Source organism: Oncorhynchus masou, chromosome 12, assembly GCF_036934945.1.
Source record: "Oncorhynchus masou masou isolate Uvic2021 chromosome 12, UVic_Omas_1.1, whole genome shotgun sequence".
In the NCBI taxonomy this organism is placed as follows: Eukaryota; Metazoa; Chordata; class Actinopteri; order Salmoniformes; family Salmonidae; genus Oncorhynchus; species Oncorhynchus masou.
The window spans coordinates 51,288,978-51,316,899 of NC_088223.1; the positions used below are offsets into that span (position 1 = coordinate 51,288,978).

The 27,922-nt window shown below is 42.0% G+C and overlaps 1 protein-coding gene across 1 annotated transcript; it reads right to left on the bottom strand.

Annotated features, from left to right (window-relative positions):
* Positions 1-9,430: 9,430 nt before the first annotated feature.
* Positions 9,431-17,221, bottom strand: LOC135550325 (palmitoyl-protein thioesterase ABHD10, mitochondrial-like). The gene is made up of 5 exons (XM_064981008.1): positions 17,015-17,221; positions 12,051-12,237; positions 11,742-11,853; positions 11,274-11,411; positions 9,431-10,949 (listed from the first exon to the last, which is right to left on the bottom strand). The coding sequence occupies exons 1-5, from the start codon at positions 17,094-17,096 to the stop codon at positions 10,608-10,610; spliced, it is 861 nt and encodes a 286-aa protein (XP_064837080.1). The 5' UTR covers positions 17,097-17,221; the 3' UTR covers positions 9,431-10,607.
* Between the last annotated feature and the right edge of the window lie 10,701 nt (positions 17,222-27,922).

Consider the following 27,922-nt stretch of genomic DNA (forward strand, 5'->3'; position numbering starts at 1 on the left):
CGATATCATAACAGCCATCGATAAAAGACAGTACTGTGCAGCTGTCTTCATCGACCTCGCAAAGGCTTTCGACTCTGTCAACCACCGTATTCTTATCGGCAGACTCAACAGCCTTGGTTTCTCAAAAGACTGCCTCGCCTGATTCACCAACTACTTCTCAGATAGAGTTCAGTGTGTCAAATCGGAGGGCCTGTTGTCCGGACCTCTGGTAGTCTCTATGGTGGTGCCACAGGGTTAGATTCTCACGCCAACTCTTTTCTCTGTATATATCAACAATGTCGCTCTTGATCCACCTTTATGCAGACAACACCATTCTGTATACATCTGGCACTTCTTTGGACACTTAACAAACCTCCAAACAAGCTTCAATGCCATACAACACTCCTTCCGTGGCCTCCAACTGCTCTTAAACACTAGTAAAACTAAATGCATGCTCATCAACCGATCGCTGCCCACGGGGCGGCAGAGTAGCCTAGTGGTTAGAGCGTTGGACTAGTAACCGGAAGGTTGCAAGTTCAAACCCCCGAGCTGACAAGGTACAAATCTGTCGTTCTGCCCCTGAACAGGCAGTTAACCCACTAGGCCGTCATTGTAAATAAGAATTTGTTCTTAACTGACTTGCCTAGTAAATTAAAGGTAAAATAAAATAAATAAATAAATAGAAACGCCAGCCCGACGAGCATCACTACTCTGGATGGTTCTGACTTAGAATATGTGGACAACTACAAATACCTAGGTGTCTGGCTAGACTGTAAACTCTGCTTCCAGACTCATATTAAACATCTCCAATCCAAAATTAAATCTAGAATGGGCTTCCTATTTTGCAACAAAGCCTCCTTCACTCACGCTGCACAAACAATAGTACGCAAGTATAAACACCTTGGGACCACGCAGCCGTCATACCGCTCAGGAAGGAGACGCAATCTGTCTCCTAGAGATGAACGTACTTTGGTGCGAAAAGTGTAAATCAATCCCAGAACAGCAGCAAATGACCTTGTGAAGATGCTGGAGGAAACAGGTACGAAAGTATCTATATCCACAGTAAAATTAGTCCTATATCGACATAAAATGAAAGGCAGCTCAGCAAAGAAGAAGCCACTGCTCTAAAACCACCATAAAAAACCCAGACTACGGTTTGCAACTGCACATGGGGACAAATATTGTACTTTTTGGAGAAATATCCTCTGGTCTGATGAAACAAAAATGGAACTGTTTGTCCATAATGACCATCGTTATGTTTGGAGGAAAAAGGGGGAGGATTGCAAGCCGAAGAACACCATCCCAACTGTGAAGTACAAGGGTGGCAGCATCATGTTGTGGGGATGCTTTGCTGCAGGAGGGACTGGTGCACTTCACAAAATAGATGGCGTCATGAGGGGGGGAAATTATGTGGATATATTGAAGCAACATCTCAAGACCTCAGTCAGGAAGTTACAGTTTGTTCGCAAATGGGTCTTCCAAATGGACAATGACCCCAAGCATATTTCCAAAGTTGTGGCAAAATGGCTTAAGGACAACAAAGTTAAGGTATTGGAGTGGCCATCACAAAGCCCTGACCTCAATCCTATAGAACATGTGTGGGCAGAACTGAAAAAGCGTGTGCGAGCAAGGAGGTCTACAAACCTGACTCAGTTACACCAGCTCTGTCAGGAGGAATGGGCCAAAACTCTCCCAACTTATTGTGGGAAGCTTGTGGAAGGCTACCCGAAATGTTTGAACCAAGTTAAACAATTTAAAGCCAATGCTACCAAATACTAATTGAGTGTATGTAAACTTCTGACCCACTAGGAATGTGATGAAAGAAATAAAAGCTGAAATAAATTATTCTTTCTACTATTATTCTGATATTTCACATTCTTAAAATATAGTGGTGATCCTAACTGACCTAAGACGGGGAATTTTTACTAGGATGAAATGTCAGGAATTGTGAAAAACAGAGTTTAAATGTATTTGGCTAATGTGTATGTAAACTTCTGACTTCAACTGTATATTATATATATATATATATATATATATATATATATATATATATATATATATATATATATAATCTGTTAAAGGGAGTTCTGGTAACAGTAGCAGAAATAAGTGAGATTTACCTGAAGCTGTTGCTCTGTGGCATGCGTGAGAGGCTCTGGTCTCCAGAATCTCACAAACAGATGTCAAGGGGACAGGACTTTTTGACAGGGCTTGCAGAAATCCCCAAGGAATGAATACCATTAAGCTTGCAAGGCACTGTAGCAACCCGTTTCTGTGCTCGAGCTCAGATAGAACTAGGCCTTTCACAGAAACTTGTCTGGCTGGGCTGGTGCTCGCCATCTCTTAAAAACAAGTCTAGCACTGACACCCACATAGTAGAGATCCTGTACAGACACTTTGATTCTACTCTGAATGTAAACTAATTGCTTTTTTTAACTGTAAAAGGACAAGCCTTTCAGTCTTGAAAGCAAGTACACAAGTATACAAAACATTAATGACAGACTGAACAGGTGAAAGCTATGTTCCCTGATTGATGTCACTTGTTAAATCCACTTCAAATCAGTGTACTGTAGATGAAGGGGAGGACACACTTTAAAGGAGGATTTTTAAGCCTTGAGATAATTGAGACATGGATTCTGTACAGTGCCTTTGGAAAGTATTCAGACCCCTTGACTTTTTCCACATTCCAAATCAAATCAAATCTTATTCGTCACATAAACACGGTTAGCAGATGTTAATGCGATTGTAGCGAAATGCTTGTGCTTCTAGTTCCGACAATGCAGTAATAACCAATGAGTAATCTAACCTAACAATTCCACAACAACTACCTTATACACACAAGTGTAAAGGGATAAAGAATATGAACATAAAGATATATGAATGAGTGATGGTACAGAACGGCATAGGCAAGATGCAGTAGATGGTATTGAGTACAGTATATACATATGAGATGAGTAATGTAGGGTATGTAAACATAAAAGTGGCATTGTTTAAAGTGGCTAGTGATACATGCATTACATAACGATGGCAAGATGCAGTAGATGGTATAGAGTACAGTATATACATATGAGATGAGTAATGTAGGGTATGTAAACATTATATTAAGTGACATAGTTTAAAGTGGCTCGTGATACATTTTTTACATCAATTATCCATTATTAAAGTGGCTGGAATTGAGTCAGTATGTTTGCAGCAGCCACTCAATGTTAGTGGTGGCTGTTTAACAGTCTGATGGTCTTGAGATAGAAGCTGTTTTTCAGTCTCTCGGTCCCTGCTTTGATGCACCTGTACTGACCTCGCCTTCTGGATGATAGCAGGGTGAACAAGCAGTGGCTCGGGTGGTTGTTGTCCTTGATGATCTTCATGGCCTTCCTGTGACATTGGGTGGTGTAGGTGTCCTGGAAGGCAGGTAGTTTGCCCCCGGTGATGCGTTGTGCAGACCACACTACCCTCTGGAGAGCCTTATGGTTGTGGGCGGAGCAGTTGCCATACCAGGCGGTGATACAGCCCGACAGGATGCTCTCGATTGTGCATCTGTAAAAGGTTGTGAGTGCTTTTGGTGACAAGCCAAATTTCTTCAGCCTCCTGAGGTTGAAGAGGCGCTACTGTGCCTTCTTCACCACGCTGTCTGTGTGGGTGGACCAATTCAGTTTGTCCGTGATGTGTACGACGAGGAACTTACAACTTTCTACCCTCTCCACTACTGTCCCGTCGATGTGGATAGGGGGGTGCTCCCTCTGCTGTTTCCTGAAGTCCACGATCAGCTCCTTTGTTTTGTTGACATTGGGTGAGAGGTTATTTCCCTGGCACCACACTCCCAGGGCCCTCACCTCCTCCCTGTAGGTTGTCTCGTCATTGTTGGTAATCAGGCCTACTACTGTTGTGATGTCCGCATACTTGATGATTGAGTTGGAGGCTTGCGTGGCCACACAGTCATGGGTGAACAGAGAATACCGGAGGGGGCTGAGAACGCATCCTTGAGAGGCCCCAGTATTGAGGATCAGCGAAGTGGAGGTGTTGTTTCCTACCTTCCCCACCTGGGGTCGGCCTGTCTTTAAGTTCAAGACCCAATTGCACAGTGCGGGGTTCAGACCCAGGGCCTCGAGCTTAATGATGAGCTTGGAGTGTACCATGGTGTTGAATGATGAGCTATAGTCAATGAACAGCATTCTTATATCGGTATACCTCTTGTCCAGATGGGTTAGGGCAGTGTGCAGTGTGGTTGCGATTGCGTCGTCTGTGGACCTATTGGGGCGGTAATCAAATTGGAGTGGGTCTAGGGTGTCAGGTAGGCTGGAGGTGATATGGTCCTTGACTAGTCTCTCAAAGCACTTCATGATGACGGAGGTGAGTGTTACGGGGCGATATTTGTTTAGCTCAGTTACCTTAGCTTTATTGGGAACAGGAACAATGGTGGCCCCCTTGAAGCATGTTGGGACAGCTAACTGGGTTAAGTATTGATTGAATATGTCCGTAAACACTCCCGCCAGCTGGTCTGCGCATGCTCTGAGGACGCGGCTGTGGATGCCGTCTGGGCCTGCAGCCTTGTGAGGGTTAACGCGTTTAAATGTTTTACTCATGTCGGTTGCAGTGAAGGTGCGTCCGCAGGTTTTGGTAGCGGGCAGTGTCAGTGGAACTGTATTGTCCTTATTTAGTCTGTCTGGGATCAAGACATCCTGGTCCGCGACGGGGCTGGTTTTCTTTTTGTAATCCGTGATTGACTGTAGACCCTGCCACATACCTCTTGTGTCTGAGCCGTTGAATTGTGACTCTACTTTGCCTCTATACTGACGCTTAGCTTGTTTGATTGCCCTGCGGAGTGAATAGCTACACTGTTTGTAGCTTCCGGTCACCTTGCCCTGGTTAAAAGCAGTGGTTCGCACGAATGCTGCCACCAATCCACGGTTTCTGGTTTGGGAATGTTTTAATAGTTGCTGTGGGTACGACATCGCCGATGCACTTGCTAATGAACTCGCTCACCGAATCAGCGTATTCGTCAATGTTGTTGTTGGATGCAATGCGGAACATATCCCAATACACGTGATTGAAGCAAACTTGAAGCATGGAATCAGATTGGTCGGACCAGCGTTGAACAGACCTGAGTGCGGGGGCTTCCTGTTTTAGTCTCTGTCTATAGGCTGGGAGCAACAAAATGGAGTCATGGTCATTTTGTTTAGGTTACAGCCTTATTCTAAAACTGATTTGTTTTATTCCCCTCTTCATTCTACACACAATACCTCATGACAGAGCAAAAACTGTTTAGAAATGTTTGCTAATATAAAATAAACTGAAATTACATTAACATACAGTACCAGTCAAAAGTTGGCACCTACTCATTCAAGGGTTTTTCTATATTTGTACTATTTTCTACATTGTAGAATAATACTGAAGACATCAACACATGGAATCATGTAGTAACCAAACGTGTTAAAAAATATATATATATATATTAGATTTTTCAAAATAGCCACCCTTTGCCTTGACGACAGCTTTGCACACTCTTGGCATTCTCTTAACCATCTTCACATGGAATGGTTTTCCTTTCCAAGTCTTGAAGGTGTTCCCACATATGCTGGTAGCCATGCTGGTTAAGTGTGCCTTGAATTCTAAAGAAATCACAGACGGTGTCACCAGCAAAGCACCCCCACACCTCCTCCATGCTTCACAATGGGAATCCCACATTTTTTAGATCATCCATTCACCTACTCTGCGTCTCACAAAGACACAGCGGTTGGAACCAAAAATATTACATTTGGACTCATCAGACCAAAGGACAGAATTCCACCGGTCTAATGTCCATTGCTCATGTTTCTTGGTGTCCTTTAGTAGTGGTTTTCTTTGCAGCAATTCGACCATGAAGGCCTGATTCACGCAGTCTCTGAACAGTTGATGTTGAGATGTGTCTGTTACTTGGAACTCTATGAAGCATTTATTTGGGCTGCAATTTCTGAGGCTGGTAACTCTAATGAATGTATCCTCTGCAGCAGAAGTAACTCTGGGTCTTCCTTTCCTGTGGCGATCCTCATGAGAGCCAGTTTCATCATAACACTTTAAGAAATTTTCAAAGTTCTTTAAATGTTCCGGATTGACTGACCATGTCTAAAAATTAATGAATGGACTGTCGTTTCTCTTTGCTTATTTGAGCTGTTCTTGCTATAATATGGACTTGGTATTTTACCAAATAGGGCTATCTGCTGTATACCACCCCTATCTTGTCAAAACACAACTGATTGACTCAAACACATTGAGGAAAGAAATTCTACAAATTAACTTAACAAGGCACACCTGGTAATTGAAATGCATTCCAGGTGACTACTGGTTGAGAGAATGCCAAGAGTGTGCAAAGCTGTCAGAAGCAAATGGTGGCTACTTTGAAGAATCTCAAAAATAAATATATTTTGATTTAACACTTTTTTGGTTACTACATGATTCTATATATGTTATAGTTGATGTCATCACTATTTTTCTACAATGTAGAAAATAGAATGAGTAGGTTTGTACAAACTTGACAGGTACTGTAAGTATTCAGACCCAATAGTCAGTACTTTGTGTAGGCACCTTTGGCAGCGATTACAGCCTTGAATCTGCTTGAGTATGACTAAGTTTAGCACACCTGTATTTGGGGAGTTTCTCCCATTCTTCTCTGCAGATACTCTCAAACTCAGTCAGGTTGGATGGGGAGCATTGCTGCACAGCCATTTTCAGGTCTCTCCAGAGACGTTCAGGGAGACATTCAGAGACATTGTCCCGAAGCCACTCCTGCGTTGTCTTGGCTGTGTGCTTAAGGTTCTCCTTCTGGAAGGTTCTCCCATCTCCACAGAGGAACTCTGGAGATCTTCAAGTGACCATCGGGTTCTTGGTCACCTCCCTGACCAAGGCCCCCCGATTGCGTAGTTTGGCTGGGCAACCAGCTCTAGAAAGACTTGGTGGTTCTACACTTCTTCCATTTAAGAATGATGGAGGCCACTGTGTTCTTGGGGACCTTCATTGCTGCACATTTTTTTGGTACACTTCCCCAGATCTGTGCCTCGACACAATCCTGTCTCGGAGCTCTACGGACAATTCCTTTGCCCTCATGGCTTGGTTTTTACTGACATGAACTGTCAACTGTGGGACCTTATTTAGACAGGTGTGCTCCTTTCCAAATCATGTCCAATCAAGTTCTAGAAACCTCAAGGACAACCAATGGAAAAAGGAAAGGGTCTAAATACTTAAGAGATATATACAGTGTCTTGCGAAAGTATTTGGCCCCCTTGAACTTTGCGACCTTTTGCCACATTTCAGGCTTCAAACATAAAGATATAAAACTATTTTTTTGTGAAGAATCAACAACAAGTGGGACACAATCATGAAGTGGAACGACATTTATTGGATATTTCAAACTTTTTTAACAAATCAAAAACTGATAAATTGGGCGTGCAAAATTATTCAGCCCCTTTACTTTCAGTGCAGCAAACTCTCTCCAGAAGTTCAGTGAGGAGCTCTGAATGATCCAATGTTGACCTAAATGACTAATGATAAATACAATCCACCTGTGTGTAATCAAGTCTCCGTATAAATGCACCTGCACTGTGATAGTCTCAGAGGTCCGTTAAAAGCGCAGAGAGCATCATGAAGAACAAGGAACACACCAGGCAGGTCCGAGATACTGTTGTGAAGAAGTTTAAAGCCGGATTTGGATACAAAAAGATTTCCCAAGCTTTAAACATCCCAATGAGCACTGTGCAAGTGATAATATTGAAATGGAAGGAGTATCAGACCACTGCAAATCTACCAAGACCTGGCCGTTCCTCAACTTTCAGCTCATACAAGGAGAAGACTGATCAGAGATGCAGCCAAGAGGCCCATGATCACTCTGGATGAACTGCAGAGATCTACAGCTGAGGTGGGAGACTCTGTCCATAGGACAACAATCAGTCGTATATTGCACAAATCTGGCCTTTATGGAAGAGTGGCAAGAAGAAAGCCATTTCTTAAAGATATCCATAAAAACTGTTGTTTAAAGTTTGCCACAAGCCACCTGGGAGACACACCAAACATGTGGAAGAAGGTGCTCTGGTCAGATGAAACCAAAATTGAACTTTTTGGCAACAATGCAAAACGTTATGTTTGGTGTAAAAGCAACACAGCTCATCACACTGAACACCCTATCCCCACTGTCAAACATGGTGGTGGCAGCATCATGGTTTGGGCCTGCTTTTCTTCAGCAGGGACAGGGAAGATGGTTCAAATTGATGGGAAGATGGATGGAGCCAAATACAGGACCATTCTGGAAGAAAACCTGATGGAGTCCGCAAAAGACCTGAGACTGGGACGGAGATTTGTCTTCCAAGACAATGATCCAAAACATAAAGCAAAATCTACAATGGAATGGTTCAAAAATAAACATATCCAGGTGTTAGAATGGCCAAGTCAAAGTCCAGACCTGAATCCAATCGAGAATCTGTGGAAAGAACTGAAAACTGCTGTTCATCAATGCTCTCCATCCAACCTCTCTGAGCTCGAGCTGTTTTGGGAAAAAATTTCAGTCTCTCGATGTGCAAAACTGATAGAGACATACCCCAAGCGACTTACAGCTGCAATCGCAGCAAAAGATGGTGCTACAAAGTATTAACTTAAGGGGGCTGAATAATTTTGCACGCCCAATTTTTCAGTTTTTGATTTGTTAAAAAAAGTTTGAAATATCCAATAAATGTCGTTCCACTTCATGATTGTGTCCCACTTGTTGTTGATTCTTCACAAAAAAATAGTTTTATATCTTTGTTTGAAGCCTGAAATGTGGCAAAAAGTCAAAGTTCAAGTGGGCCGAATACTTTCGCAAGGCACTGTATATATACACACACACACACACACACACACACACACACGCACTTTGTCACTATGGGGTATTGTGTGTAAATTGCTGATTTCTATTTTAATCAGTTTAGGAATAAGGCTGTAACGTAACAAAATGTGGAGAAAGTCAAGGGGTTTGAATACTTTCCAAATACACTGTGTGCCATTCAGAGGGTGTGAATGGGCAAGACAAAATATTTAAGTGCCTTTGAACGGGGTACGGTAGTAGGTGCCAGGGGCACCTGTTTGTGTCAAGAACTGCAACACTGCTGGGTTTTTCACATGTGTGCATCAAGAACAGTCTACCACCCAAAGGACATCCAGCTAACTTGACAACTGTGGGAAGCATTGGAGTCAACAATGGAGGTCAGCATATCTGTGGAACGCATTCGACACCTTGTAGAGTCCATACCCCGACGAATTTAAACTGTTCTGAGGGCAAAAGTGGAGGGTGGGTGCACCTAAATGTAAGGAAGGTGTTCCTAATGTTTGGTATACTCAGTGTATATGTTAAGAAATGAGATTCACTTGAAATGGCTAATTTAAAAAATAAACTAAAATGAAACCTTTCAGATAGGTATGAGATTAACAAACCAACGTGTTAGACCTATCCATATATTTTGTTACTTTATTTATTGGCATAAGCGTCAGATGGTATTGCTTGTTATCATCAATAAACAGATATGACCAGTGTTTCGGTGAACTAGCCCATCAATTCTGCCACATAATGATATCACCTATAAACATTTCACTGTGATATGGAACATGACATAAATAAACTTAGTTCACAAGATTAAACATTTAGGATCTAGGTTGTGAGATGTTGGAAACCAACCAGAAAAACCTGGCTTTAACCAGCAAAACAGAACGTTTACTATACTACACAGGAAAATCTAAACATGGGCTGCTCTCTACACGGCAATGTTTTTCACCTAACAACTCCCCAAAAACGTGCTTTTGTGCCAGTCACTCAAACCAGGCTAACATCTCATGATGCTACTGTTCAATTGTTTCTTTGAGATCTGTGTCATTTTGGAATAGGACCCACGAGCAACAAAACCCATATGAACTGAGCCAACATTGAAAGTAACATAAGTTGAATCTACATAAAGTTCTTCATACATGAGTTGTCATGCAGTCAATATGCTGTTCTGACCTTGTGTGCAAAGTCAAATGGCACGGACAAATCAATACGAAAATAGATATGTTCTTTCAGCAATGGAACCAAAAGCGCAAATACGGACAGCATGGGAAATGAGAAGTGCATGGAAATCCCCCCCTAGAAATCTATTCTGCTGGAGACATGTTACATAGCGAAGTGCCTAAAATACTAGTGACATTTGCTGCCTCCTACTGGTCTTTAAGTGCACATGCATGCATAAAGGCACAACTGCCCATGACACCTGTATTTGTTGGGAGTAAAATAAATGTTTGCTCGCAGGTGGACGCAACACACCTGTACCTGATGTGCTATTGTAATGTGAGCCCTACTCATTAACGGTTTAACGAAATCACTATCAAACCACATTGTGAGAATAAAATAAAAAAATTCACAGAAATCCCAATAAGTTTGGGAGAAGTGTGAACAAAGTGGCATGGCACCAGTAAATAAAAATCCCAACAAAAGATATGGAGAGAGCCAGGAGAAAGTGTACGAGCTCCTTTTCTTCACAGTATGTATTTTGTAAAGTAGCACCTCGATTTTGTAACGCATCAGGAACAGCAGTTCTAGTGCAGGAAAGTTGGGACAGGGGTGGTAGGTGTCACCCATAGCATGGTCCAGTTTTGGCCAATCAAACCAAAGTGGTCAGCTTGTCTATTAGGTCATCGATGGTGTAGACTATGAGCTTGATGTCCTCCTTTTCTGCCATGCGGTGCTGGCCATGCTTGCGCAAGATGACGTCAACGTCGTTGCTCAGCACACGCTCGGCTAGCTGCATGGAGATGTGCCAGGGCACATCCTGGTCCTTCATCCCATGGATGAGCCTCACCGGGCAGGTCACTGGAATGGGGCTCTGCAGAACACAGTGCTGCTCTGCCTCCTTCAGGAACTCTGTGGTGAACGTGATGGAGCCCTCCTCGTTGTGTTTGGTAGGAACCACCCACTGCCCCTTCTCTTCAATCTCCTTCCTCGCCTAGAATGACAGACAGGTGGCATTTAGACAAAATGCTTGAATTAGATTCTGGAGGTGGAGACATTATCTAAGATGGCAACCATTTTAAAAAGTTCTCAGGGAAGATGTTTTAATTATAATGCCATCTGAATTTTGTTCTTGCAATTTCAAGACTAACTGCATGCATTTCAGAATTAAGGATTTTTTGTTCCCTTTCTTTTGAACCCTCCTTCGGTTTGTTGTTATGATCCATTTAATTAAGTGTCAGCCATGAGGGGAAAAGTGGTCTGTATAGAGCTTTAAAGTTATTGACAACTCAAGATGGCTGACTGAACGCTGACTCACCTCAATAGGAAGTGTTTTGAAGACCGTTACAAAGTGGTCAGCTGCTGTAGAGATGCCAACCATGGCCGCAGTTCTTTCTGGACGAGCTATGGCTGCCAGGCACATCAGCCAGCCGCCCATACTAGAGCCAACCAGAATCTGCAACACCAGAATAATTATCTGGATCAGAAATTACCCTCTAATGATAGCATGGATATCCCTAGTGTAAATAATGCATGCATGGAGGAACCAAAGGCTTCTGCAGGACAAGTAGAGGTATAATAACCTAATATCCTCCACATGGCCATCAGGGCTAGGTTTATTACTAACTCAGTGGTCAATTCACACTGCAATCTGTAACAGTTTTACAAACTACCATCCCACTATTATACATGAGTCTGTGCAGGTCTATTGCAGGTAATACTACTTTGTATTACACTGGTTGACTACAATTCATCTCATCATAGAAAACAGAGGGAATCGCCTTACTTGTGGCCCCTCCACAAGCTCGTCCAATACATATAGAACATCCCTCTTCCAAGTGCCAACAGTGCCGTCTACCATCTCACCTTCAGATGACCCACAGCCTGTATAGTCAAACCTGGGAAAGACAAAGGACTACATCATCATGATATGAGCAGCCTAGAACTCAATGAGAGCAATGCAGACAGACAAAAAAATAAACACAATGGCAACAAGTCCTGACCAACTCAAAGAATGACATGTATACATGCATGAGTGTAGAGAGAGATCAGACAGCTCTATTTTTCATGACTGAAAACGCTATAGCTAATTTACCTTAGGTAAGAGTGGCCTAGTGATTGGCAGAACTCCTCAAGGGCTTCTGCTTTCTTCCCTCCCATGTTCGAGGCAAACCCTGGCAAGAAGACTACACCTGGGCTCTTCCCCTTCACTTTTCTATAAGCCAGCTTCGGCAGGTCAGGGCGTGCTGCATACTGCACTGTAGACGACTTGTGTCTCACTCCTGGAAAACAGAAACATTACAACAACGTTTTGCATACATTTCCCCCAAACCATTGGGTCAATCTTGAAATACATGATTTCACTCAATGACACAGCTAGCCATGCCCATGTGACTTGGAGATGGTGGTGCTTTTACAATGGTTTGGGGTTCCAATTTGTATGCGTCTTGTCAAGTGTTGTAGTCCAGTCTTGAGATCACAGAGGGTCTCGGATGCAATTTTACTCATCCAGTGAAGACTCGCCATTTCTTCCCAAGACCAGGGGCCTAATTTATAACCGTTGTAAATAGCTGTGTGCCCTATTTCTGAAAAGACTGCGCACACACACAAATTGAGATTTATGAACCATATACACATGCATGTTTCCCGTTAAATCAGACTCGATGTTCATGTGAGCACAGTTTTACAAGCCTTCTAACTCCATCTGAAAAACATCCATCATTCACCTTTTATGGTGACAATAACACCCTTCTTTGCTGTAAACTATGGAAGTATTGGAATTAGGCCTAGACGGTATCTAAAGGAAGTAGCAATGCGAACTGGATCAAATATCTTGAGGTATTGGCAGAATGTTTTTTGCAGGGGCATTTGCTGTATCTGACTGTTTCAGAAACACAAAAACAATTGCTAATTGTTTTGGACCTGTAAACATATGATTTGCATTTACTTTTTCTCTAACCTAAACATGTTGCTGTGCCCTCGAATTCTGAAACATTGACCACGGCCAGCAGAGCAAATGAACTGCAGCGGTAGCCTACACACTTCAATGCAAAAGATCCACTGTATGTTCACCTGTCTAATTCTACTGTTGGCCTGTGTTATAAACTGTGCTCCCTTTCGGATGCATCAAACAAAAACAAATTATAATAGCTTATCTAATAGGCCCAATTAAATTAGATGCGTTGTATGGCTACTTTGTGAATATAAACTCATCATGGCCATATGAGGAAATCAGTCAATTTAAATAAATTCATTAGGCCCTAATCTATGGATTTCACATGACTAGGAATACAGATATGCATCTGATGGTCACAGATACCTTAAAAGAAAAATGGACTTACAATGGGCCTCAGGATCTAGTCAAGCTATCCCTGTCCATTCAAATTGCCATCAATAAAATGCAATTGTGTTTGTTGTCCGTAGCTTATGCTTGCCCATTCCATAACCCCACCGCCACCATTGGGCACTTTGTTCACAACATTGACATCAGCAAACCGCTCACCCACACAACGCCATACACATGGTCGTACTACCAAATTCTCTAAAATTACATTGAGGCGGCTTATGGTGAGAAATTAACACTACATTCTCTGGCAACAGCTCTGGTGGGCATTCTTGCAGTCAGCGTGCCAATTCCATGCTCCCTCAACTTGAGACATCTGTGGCATTGTGTTGTGTGACAAAACTGCACATTTTAGAGTGGCCTTTTACGGTCCCCAGCACAATGGGTCACCTGTGGAATGATCATGCTGTTTAATCAGCTTCTTGATATGCCACACCTGTCAGGTGGATGGATTATCTTGGCAAAGAGGAAAAGCTCACAAACCAGAATGTAAACAAATGAGTGATTTTTGTTGTTGAGAAATACGCTTTGTGCGCGTATGGAACATTTCTGGGATAATTTCAGCGCATGAAACCAACACTATATGTTGCATTTATGTTTTTGTTCAGTGTATTGCAGTATAACAAGTATAACACCATGAGTCAGAAAAGGTGAGGAATTTATTCTGCAATGATCATGGAAATATATTTTTAAACATGTGACTATTTCTAATTATTTTTGGATCCAAAGAAAATATATAGGCGTAGATTTTTGCTCTCCTCACTAACGGCAAATGAATGCAACTTCGTATTATATTTAGCTACCCGTTATTTTTTTAATGATTAAGCGTGTCATCATACTGTATATTCCTATTTGCCCAAGTCTACTCCTAGGCTACTTTTGCATTCTTGAAATGCAATACCTAAACCACTAGAAACTGTGCGTACGAATGGTCTAAAGATTGCGGGAGGAGAAGCACATTCTTACGTCAAGATACATCAAGAGTTTCATAAATGCCAACTTCTGCATGATAACTGGCACACGCATGTTTTGGGGCATACTTTGTGGTTATGCAAGGTTTCAAAATGATGCCCCAGTGGAGTAAAAAAATAATAATAATTATCAGCCCCAGTTCAGTCAGTGCACAAAAAAGTGCTTTGCCAAGCCAGAGATCCACACTCATTTCATGACATGTATATCTTATAGCCTATTAAAATCTGGGCTTTCTACATTACTGTCCTTTACTTTTGTTGAAACATGTCCTTAAACCTTGTCACGCTCTTCAGAATTTCCTTGCTTCCCTAGAAGCCCAGGGCAAATTGTAAGTTTATCATGGTCTGTATCTATCCTTTACAGACCATGGTTAGTGATAATTTGAAGGGTGACCATTTGCCCTCAATACATACTTCCACCATTCTGAATGGCTATAAAATCCATATGTTCCCCTCGGTCTTGGGAGGTCTCGAACAACACTGGTCTTGTCACACCTTTGACTAATCATGGTCTGTTCTGACTAGCTAGCTAATGGTGCTTTCAAAACAACTCGGAAACTGAATATTTTTGCTTTTGTTGCATAGAGCCTCCTATTGGTCAATTCTGATATTTTCCAAGTGGGAAACTCGGAGCTCATTTTCTTACAAAGAGTTTCCGATTAATGACTTGTCTTGAAAGTGTCATAATATTAACAACTGATGAATAGCTGCTGGCGAGTTAGCCAAGTTAGCTGCAGGCTTGCAATAGCTAGGTAGCTACTTGTAACTAACTAGCTAGCTGCAGGGTGGGATGCAGCTGGCTGATGAAACTATGGCACTAAGACCACACTTAATGAGCTGTATAGGGCTATAAGCGAACAAGAAAACGCTCATCCAGAGGCTGCGATCCTAGTGGCCGGTGATTTTAAGGCAGCACGTCACCTGTACAACTAGAGGTAAAAATAATTTTAATCAACACTCTAGACCACCTTTACACCCTACCCCACACACACAAAGCTCTCCCACCATTTGGCAAATCTGAAGCGCTCCATACAGAAGTGGTCCGATGAAGCCGTTGCTAAGCTCGTTTCGCTAGCAGAGAAGTTGGGCTGTCACGATACCAGTATTATGATACTCTGAGGTATCGTGGCAAGGAAGCAAAACATGAAGTGGACAACATTTGAGGAAAACTGTCCTAATGTTGGAAACAAGCAGCCTTGTGTCACCCAGAATCACATTTATTTTCCAAGAACACAATATATTTACACACGATAGGTTTTATAGGATCAAAGAGTAAAGTCAGCTTCGTGTTTTCCTTTTTTCCATGGAAAAGCAGGTATCCCAGTATCGTGACAACCTTAGCAGAGACTGGAATATGTTCTGGGACTCATCCAATGGCATTGAGGAGTATATCACATCATTCACTGGCTTCATTAATAAGAGCATTTGTCAACATCCCAAAGTGACTGTACGTACATATCCCACCCAAAAGCCATGGATTACAGGCAACATCCGCACTGAGCTAAAGGCTGGAGCTGTCGCGTTCAAGAAGCCGGTCACAAACCCGGACAAAAAAAATACCGCTACGCACACCGACGAACCATCAAACAGGCAAAGCATCATTACGGCACTATGATGGAATCCTACTACACCGGCTCTGATACTCGGATGTGGCAGGGCTTGCAAACAATCACGAATTATAAAGGGAAACCCAGCAGCGGGCTGCCAAATGACACGAGCCTACCAGACAAGCTAAATGCCTTCTATGTTTGCGTCGAAGCTAGCAACACATGTCAAGGCAACTGCTACTTTGAAGAACCTAAAAAAATATATATATTTTGGTTTGTTTACCACTTTTTTGGTTACTACATGATTCCATGTGTTAGTTCATAGTTGTGATGGTCTTCACTATTATTCTACAATGTAGAAGATAGTAAAAAATAAAGTAAAACCCTTGAATGACTAGGTGTCCAAACTTTTGACTGGTACTGTATGCGTGAACTCCTTTTCTTTCCTCACTCCCTTTCCACATTTCCTAGCTCCCCTTTATTCCTCCCTCTTTTCCTAGATTCATTTCCCCTCGCTTTTCCTCCACTACTCCTTGCCTAGCTCCCTTTCTACTGGATGTTGTTAATCATTGGGAAGGAGGTAAGGAAAGGAAGCTAATACAGCAGGATAATGAAACTAGGTGGTCCTGTGTGGCTCAGTCGGTAGAGCATGGCGCTTGCAACGCCAAGCGTAGTGGGTTCGATTCCCGCTGGGGCCACCCATATGTAAAAGTAGTGGCCCCAGCCGACTTGTAAGTCGCTTTGGACAAAAGCGTCTGCTAAATGGGATATATTAGGTACTGAGGAAAGGGAGTGGGGAAAAGATGGGGAAGGATGATAGTTATCTTCCTTCCCTAACTCCATTTCCTAACAGACTTGGGGTTTGAAGCAGTGATTTTGTAGAAACATTGATTAATTTTGAAAATCTGTCTCGTTAGCTTGTCAGTAACAACTCAATGTTTTTCGTTATGTATTTAGCTACAGTAAGCAAAAGTTAGCTAACTAGATTGCTAGCCGCTAACGTTAGCTAGCATTGGGCAGAGATTAGAAAAGGAATCTCTGCTTTAGGTAGCTAAGTTAGCTGTTACTTTGTTCACTGTATTTTGGTTGTAAAGTTAACGTTAGCGACACCTGCATAAGTTGTTTGTGGATGACTGGAATAATTATACGTTTAATAGTTGCAACATAAATCAAACGTGTATAGTAACTAGCTACTCACCGGAAAACGTAACAGGTTTTCTTTGGACATGTAACGTTAATTGGAAAATCCTGCTGAAATGCCTTGCTAGTGGAGACGCCATTCTGTACTGCGACGGAGGGGTGAGGAGGACAAGACTCCGACTGAATAGTTCGACTCCTGCCACACCCTACACTGGAGGGAAAACGTGGGTTTGTGTGATCTTGCGAGCTAGCTGCTTCTTCTTGTTCACTGGTATCATGGAGTTCGCACATTTAGTTTGTGTATGCCGCCATCTACTGTGCGGGGGTGTGTGGTCGAGCACGTTATATTTTGTAAAACCTCATTACACCCAAGTACTTTTCTGCAGCTGCCACCGCAACATATATTTTCTGTAATTTACATTCCATTTCTGCGGTACAGTTGATAACCTTGGCAATGAATGCTAAGAAGCTAACTTTACTGAAGCAGAAATTCATATCACTCTGTATTGGCTTAGGTCTACTACTCACCCTTGACCCATTATCCCCTACTCTTCACTGCCTCGCAGCATATGACACCTGTTCTGCTCTGACCCTGGCAACCTCAACCTGTCTCTCTTGCACGAGCACTTCTGATCCCCAGCAACATGGGCACCCCCAGAATTGGCACATACAGTTTTCTCCTCTGATACTACACATTCCTTTATCCCATGCCCTCCTGCACACTTCTCACATCTCAGAATCTCCCTCCTACACACTGCTGCAACATGACCATAAGCTTGGCATCTGAAACACCTTAGTGGGTTCAGCACAAAAGTTCTCATGGGATAACTGACAAATCCTAACAAGTCCATATTGAGCTACCTTCACCGATTTAACAGTTCCCAAATTATTTTCTACCCATCCTGAGACTACATATAGGTCAGCCAAAAGGCAGGGATCCACGTCGTCCATGGTTATCCTTTGCATGACCATTGGGGTGAGGCTCTTACTCAGAGGTCTTCACCACACCTGCCACCACAGGTAATTCATCCTCATGCTCGTCAGGTTCAATTTCTGAGCCATCAAAGACAGCAGGGTACGGTTTGTATTTGGTGCAATTCTCCCTGAACACACATCTTCCCGCTGCACTCGGCTCTTCTTCCTCGCTGTCCATAACCACATCTATCCAATCACCACGTGCATGCATGCCTTCATCCGCTGTATTGTTTGCAGAACACGCACTGAGGGCCTTTCTCCAATACCCAACTTCTGTTCCTTAGCCCAATTTACTAGTCTGGCTATCCCTGGCCTCTCCCTGCTCACAAAATGTGGGCTGCTCTATATCTTAGAGCCTTTAAAATGGCAAACCAATCGAGCTAGTTAGCTAGCCTACTGAAAATTCTGCCCACTTGAGCTGACCAGGAAAAAACTCTGGGCCCTAATGTTGCTTTTAAGACAACTGGGAACTTCGGGGAAAAAACGAGATCAAATCCTGAGGCTACGTGAGGCTTATTTGATCTAATAGAAGTTTTGTAAGGGTTAGGTTGTTATGAATCCACTGCTATAAGTGGGTGCACATGGCATTTTGACAACTTAAAAAAAAATTACTTTAAGTGGTTGTGCCTGTTGTCGTAGAGATAGAAAGAGGACTCATCATGGATATAACCCGCTTTAATGTACTACTTTAAAATGTACTACTTTAAAATGGAGATCGCCTCGGTGCTGCACATGCTGTCACAGACGTTATACCAATTTCAAGTAGGGTAAAGAAATGTGTAGAGTATGTATATTAGTGGTATACAATTGAGTCTGTTCCATATCTGACCATACTACTGTGGTGAGATCCGTAGGAATACTGCATTAGGAGCACTTATTTCAAACAGTGTTCCGTAAGCCACGCCCCAGTGGGCAGAGCTAGGCATGTTGCACTGGGACACGTTTTAATATGATGAAAAGCCTCTTAATTTACAATGGGGTGAACTGAGTGGAGGGGAATCGGTTGTCCTCTTGGAAGATGGCAGAAATGGAAAAATGGAGGAAAATGTAACATATGAGTAAATTGCACATAACTTTTGGAAGCCCTGGAAAAGGAAATTGAATGTGATGAGAGTAAGGATGAATTAAATGCGGTGGCAGGTGCAGTGATGATCGCCGAGAAGGAGCTGAGTGTAGAGGGAAGCGTTGTGATGAGAAAGGTTGGCGTCAAGTGCAAAAAGAGGGATATGTGTTCCAGTAGTTCAGAGATTGAACCTGAAGTGAGTGAAGATTAAGTACCTGCAGTGAGGACCACTGAGTTCGAGCCTCATCCCGATGATGACAAGGATGATTCCGGCCCAGTGGGAGTGAGATTTGTTGAGAGAATGGATCCTTGTATTCTGGCTGATCCATATGTCGTGTCAGGTTTGGTGGAGAAGAAGTTCAGGACTGTCGAGTCGGTGAAAGTAAAGAGAAGTGGACTCGTGATGATTTATTGTTTCTTCTGTTCAGAGGGAACGGGCACTCTCGCCCAAGTGACTCGGGACAAGAACTGTGACTTGCTTTGCTCTCCGGACCAGGGTGCCGCTGAAAGGAGGGTGGCATTAAGTGATCAGCTGAAATGGAAGATTCCTGGTGTCTGTGATGCCTGCCATTTGGTGCGACGCAGATCCAGTGGAAAGCCTGGTGAACGGAGAAGACATTGTCTGTCCTGCTGAGTTGTGATGCAGTGTCTTTGCCTGACAAGTTCAAGTTAGGATGTCAGTTATCCTGTGAGAGCTTTGGTTCTGAAAATACTACAGTGTTTTAGGTGCCAAGCTTATGGTCATGTTGCAGCAGTGTGTAGTAGGGAGACTCCTAGATGTGAGAAGTGTGCAGGAGGGCATGGGACAAAGGAATGTGTAGTATTAGTGGAGAAAGTTATGTGTGTTAGCTGTGGGGGTGCCCATGGGGCTAGAGATTGGAGGTGTCCGGTGAGAGAAAGGCAGGTTGAGGTTGCCAACCCAATCCCAAAAAAGAAGAAGAAGAATTTACAATGGGTCTGCCGTGGTTCTGTGTGGCCTAGTTAATCTAATATATTTGAGACTAGTGTATTGCAGTTCATTTTGTCTTTGACTTAATAAGTAAAATATATTTGAGTAGTTAACAGGGAAACAACAACAAGTCCCAGACAGTTTGCAATAGAACATACCAGAGGGGGCATCGTTTACTAGGCTACTTATTGGGATCATGGTCACCACCAGTGTTTGGAATACATTGAGTTTGTTGACAAAACAGACCATGGGACACCTTTTCACACAGAGATTTATTTGTCAAAGGTCTGCAGTGGGTCTGTGTAAACTCTGCGATTATATTGGAGACAGGTTTATAGCAGTCAATGTCATCTATTAATTTACTGTTATAGTACACAGAACAAAAATATAAATGCAACATGTAATGTGCTGGTCCCGTGTTTCATGAGCTGAAATAAAAGATCAAAGAAACGTTCCGTGCACACAAAAAGCGTGTTTGTTTACATCCCTGTTAGTGAGCATTTTATCCTTTGTCAAGATAATCCATCCAGCTGACAGGTGTGGCATATCAAGAAGCTGATTAAACAGCATGCTCGTTACATAGGTGCACCTTATGTTGGGGACAATAAAAGGCCACTCTAAAAATGTGCAGTTTTGTCACACAACACAATGCCACAGATGTCTGAAGTTTTGAGGGAGCATGCAATTGGCATGCTGTTAAGGGAATTTTTATGAATGATGACTAATTATGTGTACATTTCAATCAGGACTGACTAGTCCAAATGCTATTATGTACTGTACATGTATGAATTTTCTCTCTTGCTCCCATTCCCAATTGTATATAATATAGTCAGTAGTTTAGAACAATGCCTTGATACAAATGAATGAACTATCTCCAGATGGCAGGGACGGACTATTTTTACATTTACATTTAAGTCATTTAGCAGACGCTCTTATCCAGAGCGACTTACAAATTATCTCCAGACTGTCTAGAATGCTTATCTACACTGACTGACCTTGGCTTTAGGCGAGGAGGGAAGGCTCGAGAACTATAGGGCCTCTCTACCATTGTCAAGAAGAGATAGAACATTTAGAAAACGCTGATGTCATTTTCAGTTTATAACCTGTGGTAAAATGTGTATGAAGGCAGTACTCTCTTGAATTAAACGCTGTTACCCGACTTTTAAGACCGGGGCTCTGTCCATTCTTATAAATTAAGGGTCTTACAAACCTCTTAATGCATTGACAGAGTGTTTAATTTTGATTGGGAAATAAAACAGAGGAATTTAGAATTCCTTCAACACATGCTGACTGCAAAAATGTCCAGAGTTGTTGCCAGAGAATTGAATATTAGTCTGTCTAGCGTAAGCCGCCTGCAACATCGTTTTAGAGAATTTGGCAGTACTTCCAACCAGCCTCACAACTGCAGACCACGTGCGGAAGAGTATTTCTGTCTGTAATAAAGCCCTTTTGTGGGGAAAAAATATTCTGATTGGCTGGGCCTGGCTCCCAAGTCGGTGTGCCTGTGCCCTCCCAGGCCCATCCATGGCTGCACCCCTGCCCAGTCATGTGAAATCCATAAATCAGGGCCTTATCATTTTATTTCAATTGACTGATTTCCCTATATGAACTGTAACTCAGCAAATTCTTTGAAATTGTTTGCATGTTTTGTTTATATTTTTGTTCAGTATATTTCTAAGTAGCAGCCATATCAGCCAGGGAAACTAATTGTTCTCACTTTATGATAGAACATTTTTCTGCCTGACTGTGGCGCTCTTTACCTGAATTGTAAGGATTTTCTTGTGAGCACAACAAAACTACTTATTTAGCTCAAATAGAGATATCATTAAATGTTGTTTTCTTTGAAAAGATGGGCTGAGTTGAGAATAGAACATTCCGTTTTCTGCCTGAGTGTGGCACTATTTACCACAATTTTCTGGATTATTTTGTGACCAGTACAAAACAATATACTTATTTTACTCAACTAGAGATTTAAATAAATTGTGTTCCTTTGAAAATATGGGCCTGGCTGACATAAAAGACAAAAAAACATTAAGGGGAAAGGATCTACAGACACAGAGGCTGGTAATCTTTCTGCACATCTCTTTATTTACAATGCTCAACAAAGGATCAATTACCGGTGTGATCATATAGCCTACCTCAATTTTTTAAATCGAATTTAAAAAAATGTCCCAAACAACAATGCATTGGCAAGGCAATTCAAGCGAAGCAAATATGCTGTGATAATGTATTGGACCTATAGCTTACTGCACAAACCTCATTGCTACAATACTGTTTTAATTGGTCAATGTTGCATAGGCTTACGTTTCTTAAGTCGTGTTAAAAAAATGTGCTTGCATTTTAACTCAGAAAGTGATCTTGACTCAGAAAAGGTTGGTACACCGCTGTTCTACACTTTTCCCTGTCAACACTATCAACGTTTGCCTTTACTATGGCAATTGTGATTGAATCACGCGATAGTAGCAGCTTTCAATGCAAAATACCGAAACAAAATTTACTATGCAAGAGATTTTGTTGTAGGCATAGCGCATCCGAGTAGGATTCTATTGAATTGACATGCACTCCTCAGCCTGCACTCTACACAGACCGATGAGGCAAAAACAATCAGAGCTGCAGTAGGCCTATATGCTAATAGACCATTACCATATACGGATCTGTGCCATTTACTTTGAACTGGATTGTGATTACATCATAAGCGGTTATGAGTATAGGCGCTTGTTTTGAGATCAAAGGGAGAGCTGCATGTAGCCAGCCACTTGTACTCATTTTGATCATATAATTTGCTAGTTAGTGAGTTGTTAGCCCAGTTATAGATAACTTGTAGTCAGCAATAGGGGAGTGATTGCTTCCTATAAGAGCACAAAACGTGTACATTTCTAGACATCTTTGAAATGCCAGTCTGGTAAAGAGCTGTTTTTTTGTCTTAAATGGGCAATGTTGTATTTTGAGATAGGCTTGAATAAGCCAAGTAGCCAATAGGCAGAGGGTAGCATAATGTGTCTGATTCTCTGTAATAATGGTATGAGAATAATAATGCATTTTATTTTGTAAAAGTGGTTTCTTGCATCAAACAACACAACAGCATTTTCAGTCACCTCCTTGTCTGAATGACAAGTGGATAAACAGGTCAATGTCAAGCCCTGCATGTTTTTTTTCAAAGGTCTCATGGAATGTAGGCCTACATTGAACACCACACATTCATTGGCTGCTACAGTGGGCTGATTGAACAGCTATTTCCATGTTAACATGTTATAAGATGCATTTGCTCCATTTTCTGATGATAAGAAACTCTGGTTCTCCCACTTAAAAGGATGAGAGAGGCCTGTAATTTTCATCATAGATACACTTCAACTATGACAGACAAAATGAGAAAAAAAATTCCAGAAAATCACATTGTAGGATTTTTAATGAATTGATTTGCAAATTATGGTGGAAAATAAGTATTTGGTCAATAACAAAAGTTTATCTCAATACTTTGTTAAATGCCCTTTGTTGGCAATGACAGAGGTCAAACGTTTTCTGTAAGTCTTCACAAGGTTTTCACAAACACTTGCTGGTATTTTGGCCCATTCCCCCATGCAGATCTCCTCTAGAGCAGTGATGTTTTGGGCTGTTGCTGGGCAACATGGACTTTCAACTCCCTACAAAGATTTTCTATGGGGTTGAGATCTGGAGAGGCCACTCCAGGACCTTGAAATGCTTCTTACGAAGCCACTCCTTCATTGCCCGGTCGGTGTGTTTGGGATCATTGTCATGCTGAAAGACCCAGCCACGTTTCATCTTCAATGCCCTTGCTGATGGAAGGAGGTTTTCACTCAAAATCTCACGATACATGGCCCCATTCATTCTTTCCTTTACACGGATCAGTCGTCCTGGTCCCTTTGCAGAAAAACAGCCTCAAAGCATGATGTTTCCACCCCCATGCTTCACAGTAGGTATGGTGTTCTTTGGATGCAACTCAGCATTCTTTGTCCTCCAAACACGACGAGTTTAGTTTTTACCGAAAGTTCTATTTTGGTTTCATCTGACCATATGACATTCTCCCAATCTTCTTCTGGATCACCCAAATGCTCTCTAGCAAACTTCAGACGGGCCTGGACATGTACTGGCTTAAGCAGGGGGACACGTCTGGCACTGCAGGATTTGAGTCCCTGGCGGCGTAGTGTGTTACTGATGGTAGGCTTTGTTACTTTGGTCCCAGCTCTCTGCAGGTCATTCACTAGGTCCCCCCGTGTGGTTCTGGGATTTTTGCTCACCGTTCTTGTGATCATTTTGACCCCAAGGGGTGAGATCTTGCGTGGAGCACCAGATCGAGGGAGATTATCAGTGGTCTTGTATGTCTTCCATTTCCTAATAATTGCTCCCACATTTGATTTCTTCAAACCAAGCTGCTTACCTATTGCAGATTCAATCTTCCCAGCCTGGTGCAGGTCTACAATTTTGTTTCTGGTGTCCTTTGACAGCTCTTTGGTCTTAGCCATAGTGGAGTTTGGAGTGTGACTGTTTGAGGTTGTGGACAGGTATATTTTATGCTGATAACAAGTTCAAACAGGTGCCATTAATACGGGTAACGAGTGGAGGACAGAGGAGCCTCTTAAAGAAGAAGTCACAGGTCTGTGAGAGCCAGAAATCTTGCTTGTTTGTAGGTGACCAAATACTTATTTTCCACCATAATTTGCAAATAAATTCATTAAAAATCCTACAATGTGATTTACTGGATTTTTCTGTCATATTTGAACTGTACCCATGATGAAAATTACAGGCCTCTCTCATCTTTTTAAGTGGGAGAACTTGCACAATTGGTGGCTGACGAAATACTTTTCTGCCCCACTGTACATTAATTTCACATCTCCACAAACTTCAAAGTGTTTCCTTTCAAATAGTATCAAGAATATGCATATCCTTGCTTCAGGCCCTGAGCTACAGGCAGTTAGTTTTGGGTATGTCATTTTAGGCGGAAATTGAGATGTAGGGTCCTTTCCAGGAGAGGTTATTAAAGATAATATATTGAGACATGCACATTACAATATTAGCTGGTAAAGCAAGCACACAGTGTCCTTCGCTCCCGCTTGCGGAAACACCTACCCTCGCCATCATCGTTAACAAAACCGCGGGAAAACAGTGCCCGCCTCTTCTTCTTCTGTGAGGTTAATCGGCGGTTGGCATCCAACGTTATGGTGCATTCCCGCCATCTACTGTACTGGAGCGCCTCTCGCCTATGTAATGGAGTCATAGCATAAAGATTGACGAATAGAAGTATAAAGAGGGGTTCCTGCAGATGCAGACATTTTATGTTTGTGCTTTTCTAATAACTCATGTATGTGTAGTATTGCTGTGTTCTTCTAATAACCCATTTCTGTGTTCATGCAAGTGACTGATTAAACAAAACCTCACTATCAGTATCTGCAATTTGGCAGTACGCCCAGACCCTTGTTTTGAGAAAGGGATATCTGAGTTTCAAGGTCTCAGCTTAGAGAGAAGAAGCCTTGTGAGGTATTGGTCTGTCACATGCATGAAGCAAGCTTTAATGTGCATTACTGAAGAGTGATGAATAACCTAAATTATGCAAATATCACCTGTATGTACAGTGCCTTGCGAAAGTATTCGGCCCCCTTGAACTTTGCGACCTTTTGCCACATTTCAGGCTTCAAACATGAAGATATAAAACTGTATTTTTTTGTGAAGAATCAACAACAAGTGGGACACATTCATGAAGTGGAACGACATTTATTGGATATTTCAAACTTTTTTAACAAATCAAAAACTTAAAAATTGGGCGTGCAAAATTATTCAGCCCCTTTACTTTCAGTGCAGCAAACTCTCTCCAGAAGTTCAGTGAGGATCTCTGAATGATCCAATGTTGACCTAAATGACTAATGATGATAAATACAATCCACCTGTGTGTAATCAAGTTTCCGTATAAATGCACCTGCACTGTGATAGTCTCAGAGGTCCGTTAAAAGCGCAGAGAGCATCATGAAGAACAAGGAACACACCAGGCAGGTCCGAGATACTGTTGTGAAGAAGTTTAAAGCCGGATTTGGATACAAAAAGATTTCCCAAGCTTTAAACATCCCAAGGAGCACTGTGCAAATCTACCAAGACCTGGCCGTCCCTCTAAACTTTCAGCTCATACAAGGAGAAGACTGATCAGAGATGCAGCCAAGAGGCCCATGATCACTCTGGATGAACTGCAGAGATCTACAGCTGAGATGGGAGACTCTGTCCATAGGACAACAATCAGTCGTATATTGCACAAATCTGGCCTTTATGGAAGTGGCAAGAAGAAAGCAATTTCTTAAAGATATCCATAAAAACTGTTGTTTAAAGTTTGCCACAAGCCACCTGGGAGACACACCAAACATGTGGAAGAAGGTGCTCTGGTCAGATGAAACCAAAATTGAACTTTTTGGCAACAATGCAAAATGTTATGTTTGGCATAAAAGCAACACAGCTCATCACAATGAACACACCATCCCCACTGTCAAACATGGTGGTGGCAGCATCATGGTTTGGGCCTGCTTTTCTTCAGCAAGGACAAGGAAGATGGTTCAAATTGATGGGAAGATGGATGGAGCCAAATACAGGACCATTCTGGAAGAAAACATGATGGAGTCTGCAAAAGACTTGAGACTGGGACGGAGATTTGTCTTCCAACAAGACAATGATCCAAAACATAAAGCAAAATCTACAATGGAATGGTTCAAAAATAAACATATCAAGGTGTTAGAATGGCCAAGTCAAAGTCCAGACCTGAATCCAATCGAGAATCTGTGGAAAGAACTGAAAACTGCTGTTCAACAATGCTCTCCATCCAACCTCACTGAGCTTGAGCAGTTTTGAAAGGAGGAATGGGAAAAAATGTCAGTCTCTCGATGTGCAAAACTGATAGAGACATACCCCAAGCGACTTACAGCTGTAATCGCAGCAAAAGGTGGCGCTACAAAGTTTTAACTTAAGGGGACTGAATAATTTTGCACGCCCAATTATTCAGTTTTTGATTTGTTAAAAAAGTTTGAAATATCCAATAAATGTCGTTCCACATCATGATTGTGTCCCACTTGTTGTTGATTCTTCACAAAAAAATACAGTTTTATATCTTTATGTTTGAAGCCTGAAATGTGGCAAAAGGTCGCAAAGTTCAAGGGGGCCGAATACTTTCGCAAGGCACTGTATATAAGAGAACTAATGGGACTGCCCCTGTAGAGCTCCTGATCGACATGTGTACTTGGTGCATTGAGTTGGTTGGTTGTAGCCCACCACACTCAATCTTATTTGTCTTCAGAAGTGAATCCAAAAACATCTAGTATAGACTGTTTTTTTTATTGTATCTCACCAGAACAGACAACTGAAAATGTGGATGTTAGTGATCTTGACTACATTTTCACACTACCACGGCCACTATGACAGGACAACAATATATATCAATTGTCATAGGCCTAGATACAGCATAATTTCTACTGCAACAGGCCTAAATGTCTACTGTCATTTTGAAGTTGGCCTATCCAAAACACATTTTTGTCAAACTTTTAAAAATTATAACAGTTTACTCCCAGTTTCAGCCTTAACATGTATTGTTTGAAATCAAGTCTACCTCCATATCCCCACAGAAATATTCATCTGTAAACTCCTAACTCATTCGGCCTATCATAGGCCTAACATATCTATAATTTGGAATGCTCCTCCTCTTTACATAGGCCGCCTATGTAAGGAAGAGGAGCATTCCAAATAAAGTGTTGAATAATATCGTCACTAGATGACGCTCCTACTCCAGTCTGTGGCCAGCACGATTTGTTTCCTTCCCTGACGATGAGCAGAGACTGACAACATATTTCACGTACAATTTCTGTGTTTTGACATAAGTATTTGTCCTAGGAAGCTACATCCAATGATGAGTCTAGGCCATTGTGAATGTGGTTATCAAACGTCATATATTGGGATTAAATAAAGGCCTATATTGCTGCCTGTCATAAAATCTC

Excerpts from the sequence above, each read along its gene's own strand:
- LOC135550325 (XM_064981008.1), bottom strand. The coding sequence starts at position 17,096 with ATGGCGTCTCCACTAGCAAGGCATTTCAGCAGGATTTTCCAATTAACG. Across the intron at positions 11,854-12,050 it reads CTAGGCCACTCTTACCTAAG|GTTTGACTATACAGGCTGTG; the intron begins GTAAATTAGCTA and ends TGTCTTTCCCAG. Across the intron at positions 11,412-11,741 it reads AGCTTGTGGAGGGGCCACAA|ATTCTGGTTGGCTCTAGTAT; the intron begins GTAAGGCGATTC and ends CTGGTGTTGCAG.